The 5,698-nt window shown below is 24.5% G+C and overlaps 3 protein-coding genes across 3 annotated transcripts in view; 2 read left to right on the top strand and 1 right to left on the bottom strand.

The window, feature by feature from the left end:
* Positions 1-5: 5 nt before the first annotated feature.
* On the top strand, positions 6-3,011 carry EHI_174280 (phospholipid-translocating P-type ATPase, putative; the record flags this gene model as incomplete). The annotated part of the gene is made up of 1 exon (XM_001913695.1): positions 6-3,011. One exon carries the CDS (start codon positions 6-8, stop codon positions 3,009-3,011), a length of 3,006 nt encoding a protein of 1,001 aa, XP_001913730.1.
* A 762-nt stretch (positions 3,012-3,773) lies between these two features.
* On the top strand, positions 3,774-4,464 carry EHI_174270 (uncharacterized protein; the record flags this gene model as incomplete). The annotated part of the gene is made up of 2 exons (XM_643779.1): positions 3,774-3,874; positions 3,948-4,464. 2 exons carry the CDS (start codon positions 3,774-3,776, stop codon positions 4,462-4,464), a joined length of 618 nt encoding a protein of 205 aa, XP_648871.1.
* Positions 4,465-5,229: 765 nt separating this feature from the next.
* Positions 5,230-5,698, bottom strand: part of EHI_174260 (uncharacterized protein) — a gene marked incomplete at both ends in the record, with an annotated part of 1,005 nt that continues 536 nt past the window's right edge. Inside the window, one exon of the mRNA XM_001913694.1 lies at positions 5,230-5,675. Coding sequence (XP_001913729.1) covers positions 5,230-5,675 — 446 coding nt within the window. The remainder of the gene's footprint in view (positions 5,676-5,698) is intronic.

Here is a 5,698-nt window from a genome sequence, read left to right as displayed (position 1 = left end):
CAGGAATGATAATTAAATTAAAACAATCTGATATTGTTCCAGCAGATTGTATTCCTTTATTATCAAGTAATCAAGATGGAATTACATTTATTGAAACTGCTGCATTAGATGGTGAAACTAATCTTAAACAAGTCTTAGTTCCTAATTATTTTATTGGTAAAACAATTAATGATATTAATGAATTGAAAGGAACTTTATTATGTGAATATCCACAACCAAAATTTGATCAATTTAGAGGGTCAATAACAATAGGAAATGATAAAATTTCAATAAATGAAAAAAATTTATTAATGCAAGGAACAATAATAAGAAATACTAATTTTGTTTATGTTCTTATTTGTTATTGTGGAATTCATACTAAGTTAAGTCTTAATCAAACTCCACCAAAATTAAAAAAGTCAAATATTGATACAAAATTTAATATTTTTGTATTTGTTATGATTATTATTCAATGTGTTATATGTTTAATTCTTGCTATTTTATCAGGACATAGTCATTCAATAATAAATGATCCAAATGAAGGGTTTTGGTATTTACCTAAAGATGATATTAATAACAAATTTTATGGATTAAAGAAATTTTTTGGATATTTTACGTTAATTTCTTATATAATTCCTATTTCGTGTCAAGTTTCTTTAGAATTAGCTAAATTTGCACAAGGTATTTTCTTTGAACAAGATGATGATATGAAAATTAAACAAATAAATAGTAATGGAAAAGAAGAAATTGTTGGAATGAATGCTAAATCTACTGGTCTTAATGATGAACTTGGAATGGTAAAATTTGTTCTTTCAGATAAGACAGGTACATTAACAGAAAATGAAATGAAATTCAAAAAGTGTGCAATAAAAGAAAGGGTTTATGATATTTCAAAATTACAAGAAATTTTAAATATATCAAATAATAAAATTAAGAAGAATAAAGAAATAAATGAAAATACAAATAATTTTAATAATAATAATTCTAAAGAAATAAATCATTCATGTTCTTTTATTATTAATTCTAATGAACAAGAAAATCAAGAAGAAAGTAATAAAAACGATATAATAAATTTCTTAAAATGTATGGCATTATGTAATACTGTAAATATAAATGATGAAAAATTTTCATCTCAAAGTCCTGATGAAGAAGCATTATGTTTGGCAGCAAAAAATTGTGGAATTGAATTAATTTCAAGAAATCAAAAAAGTATTGAATTATTAGAATTTGGAATAAATAAAAAGTATAATATTCTAAGTACTTTTGAGTTTAATTCAGATAGAAAAAGAATGAGTGTTTTAACAAGAGATGAAAATGGTATAATAACACTTTGGTGTAAAGGAGCAGATAATGTAATGAATGAAAGATGTAATGAAGAAGGAAAAGAATGTATGAAGTATCTTAATGAATTTAGTTCTGTTGGATTAAGGACATTAGTTCTTGCAATAAAAACAATTAATGAAGATATCTTTAGTAAATGGTATGAAAAATATGATGATGCAATAAATTTACTTGAAGGAAGAGAAGAAGAAGTAGAATTATTACAAAATGAAATGGAAAAAGATTTACAAATTATAGGAATCAGTGCAATTGAAGATAAATTACAAGAAGGAGTTCCAGAAACGATTGAAATGTTATTAAGAGGAGGAATTAAAGTATGGATGATTACAGGAGATAAAATGGAAACAGCAATAAATATAGGAAAGTCATGTAAATTAATAAATAATACATATTATTGTATTAATGATGATACACTTAATCAATGTAAAACTACTTTAAATGAAATTAAATTAAAAATTAATCAACAACAACATAATTTTAGTTTAATTATTAATGGAAAAAATACAGATTGGTGTGTTCATGAATTAAAAAATATTTTTAAAGATATTGTATTACTTTCTTCAAGTGTTATTTGTTGTCGTGTAACTCCAAAACAAAAAGCTGAAATAACTAATTGTGTTAAAAAAATTACAAATAAAATTGTTTTAACTATTGGAGATGGTGCAAATGATGTTCCAATGATTAATACTGGAAATGTTGGTGTTGGAATTTATGGAAAAGAAGGAAATCAAGCTGCAAGAGCATCTGATTTTGCAATAAGAAAATTTAGACATTTAGCAAAATTAATTTTATATCATGGAAGAACTTCTTTATTAAGAAATTCTGAAATTATTAAAATATGTTTTTATAAAAATGCATCATTCTTTTTAATATTATTATGGTATTCTTTTATAAGTAATTTTACTTGTCAAGTCGTTTTTGATGATTATATTATGACTTTCTTTAATATTTTATTTACTCAAATTCAACCAATTCTTATTGGTATTTTTGATAGAGATTTACAATGGCAAACAATTCAATTATTCCCTGAAGTTAATAAAGAAATTCATAAATCATTACGTGGAAAAGTTATCAATTTTATTCTTTGGTTCTTTTATGGTATTTATCAATCTCTTATATTCTTTTTCGTATTCTTTTGGTTTATATCACCTTCAGATATAACTGGTAAAGATGGATTAAATGGAGGTATTATTTACACTTCATTAACAATTACATTTTATTCTTTATTTACTATAATTGTCACTTTAATTATTGAAACAAAAACATGGAATTGGATATTAGTTATTGGTCATATTATTTCTATTATTTTTATCTTTATTATCTATGGATTAACTTGTTATATTCCTGGCTATTCTACTTATGACATTTCTTGGAATGGATTTACTTATGTTTTCCAATCATTTAATTTCTATTTAATTACTATCTTTACAATAATAATAAGTGTTGCTCCATTAATTCTCAAAAGATTTATTCAAAGATATTTCTTCCCTGATATGTATCATGTCGTTCAAGAAATTCAAACATCTCTTGAAACTAATTATGGTAAGAAGAGAAATTTCTTCTTTGAAGGAAGTAATGAATTAAAACAATTAATTAATCATCGCCTCCCTTTAATCTCAAAAGATATTTCTTTTAATAGTACCTCTTCTAACAGCCAAATAAATGAAATTGAATTGGTTGAAGAAAATTGATACTACTGTGTTGTAATGTAAAACTAATATGACTTTCTAATTCTTTTTATTAAATTATTTTTTTGTTTCTTGCTGTTTGATATTTCTTTCTTGTTTTAAAGTTACACTTATTAACAAACAACGTCTTGTTTTGAATGACTTAATTTAATCAATTATTATCTTTGTACTTGTAAAACTTCATTCTAACAATATGAAGTATCTACAATTCATTCATAATAAGATTGTGTATTACATCGTATTATTTAATGATTCAACATTTTCCTATAACACTTCTAAAAAACGTCTCATAACGAAATATTCTTTTATTTTATCTAATGTAACGTTTTTTTATTTGCTTTATATTAATAACTTCCCTCTGTCAACGAGTATAAATAATAATACTATTAGTAGAATTTGATGTTTTATTTATAAATAACTTCTTATTCTATAACTGTTCAAATACAAAACAAAGATATTTCATTGCCATTCAATGTAGATTTAATATAAATGTAGTTTTGAGAAATATATGACTCAACATAAGAATAGATACAATAATACTTTTCAGAAATAAAGCTATGATATTTGAATGTAAAACTAATCAAATTATTTCAATAGAAAGTGAATAATACTAATATCTAAATGTTATTATTTCACTTATTCAATAGAATAATCATTAAAATAATCAGAAAATAACATTAAAATAACAAAACGAAGAGATATTAGTTTTGAGATGATGATATGTGAATCATTTAAATGGAACGAACGAAAAAAGAAAAACATTGAATGTTATTTGTATTGTGTTTATTTACTCTTAGTAATGCATATCTTATATTTGATGGAAAAAGCTTCTTTGACTCATGGGCAATATTTAATACAGCTGGATTGTTTGTTTTATTATTAATTATTATCTGAACTTCAATAGAATTGAAGGAAGAATAAAAAGAAGTTGATCAATAGAAATATTGAATTAAGTAAAAATTCAACAACAAACTACTTAAGTGCAAAACTTCGTTGCTGGGATACTGTTTATGTACAAAGAACAACAAGTATTGACACTTCTGCTTCAAATTTCTTTTCATATGAAATATATTTCAAATCAGATCAAGTTAAAACAATGAGATTTAGAACACGTTTATTCTCATCTGCCTACAACCAACAAACAGAAACTGAATTGAAACCATATGACTATATAGTTAAGTCTGGAATTGCTACTAAAGTTTATGTTCCATTAAGTTATGAAGATGAAAAAAATACATTACAAACATTCTCCATACAAAGAATAGAAACAACAGATGAACCAATTACATTCAAAATTAATGCTATGACTCTTGAAGCTGAAGGTGTTCCAACACCTAATAATGAAGTGTATAGTGAGTCTGATGAAAAAAGTCAAAGTGAAGAAATATCAACAGATGGAAGTAATCCAATTGTCATCATTGGATTATTATCAATCATCATGTTGATTGGATTTTAATTGAAGAATCATTTTGATTTTATTCTCTTATTTTTAATACAAACAGTTTAATTTCTTTATTGTTCTGATATGTTTTATAGAAAGCTACTCCCTTCTAATTTTTTATTATATTTTGTTGTAACTGTTTAATTCGGATATCCATTACTTACGTTAGTTATCTTCTTTAAAACTGTTTATTTACCTCTCATTCACAAAACAATATCCACTCCCTACTCTACTATTATTCGATATAAAACAAATCAACTCTGACACGTTAAAGTTCTAAGAAACAGCAATACACTCATGACGTGATTCTTGAGACACAAGACAATTTCATTTACACTTAACAATTATGATTTAAGTAATTGAGTTTTTAATTTAAATTTCTTTAAATAAATAAGATTACCACCATCATGGTGAAGTATCATTAACAAGTCAGTGTCTTAAAACAAAGTATCTTTTATGACAAATAATATTACAAGAAAATCAATTGAAAATATATTTTATAAATAAAATTTAACTTAAAACCTCTTTGTTCTAACCTAATTATAAAATACAAATTTTATTCTCTAGATTGTATTGATAAAAGGGATGGAGTTTTAATTAAAATCTTCAAGAAGATAGTTTTGTGTTAAACCATTATTAATTAGAAGTAAAGTGCTTTGTTTTTCAAAAGAAGAAAAATCAAAAAAGAAGATGAGATACTCTCTTTCGTACCAAAGTATTGTTTTTTATAACAAATAACCATTTTCAACTATGAATCAATCAAAAAAGTGTAAATTCAAATCAATCCTTTTGTTTCTGTAACTGGACAATAACTAATGGGGTAATTGCATGGTGCCTATGAACTTGACATAATCGTAATAATTGTTGGACTTGTTGTGGTTTAAAGTCTTTAGAATATCTTTGAACAAAAACTAACAACCCTTGATGCCATAATAATGGTGTATCAACTTTTTTATCAATAAACCCAATATAATAATTAGCAACAGCATCAAGAGCAGCATATGGAAGAGAGTATTTTTTATCTAATAGTGTTTTCAAAAATAGAGCTTGAGTAGAGTTATATTCCATTGTTGACAATTTATAAAGTGCAACTGCACTATGTTTTGAAGGAATAGAAACTTTGTGTAAAATAGATGCAATGATTGTGGCTTCCTTAAGAGTGACATCTTTCTCTTGGCAAAGAGGGAAGATCAATCCCTTAAAAAATGCTTGTGGTCGATAAATTGCTTTTTTAAGTGCTAAATATTCT

This window comes from Entamoeba histolytica, genomic scaffold (assembly GCF_000208925.1).
Source record: "Entamoeba histolytica HM-1:IMSS scf_1104750518921 genomic scaffold, whole genome shotgun sequence".
Classification (NCBI taxonomy): Eukaryota; Evosea; order Mastigamoebida; family Endamoebidae; genus Entamoeba; species Entamoeba histolytica.
The sequence above is the reverse complement of the archived record's forward strand: the minus strand, read 5'-3'. Positions and strand labels throughout refer to the sequence as shown.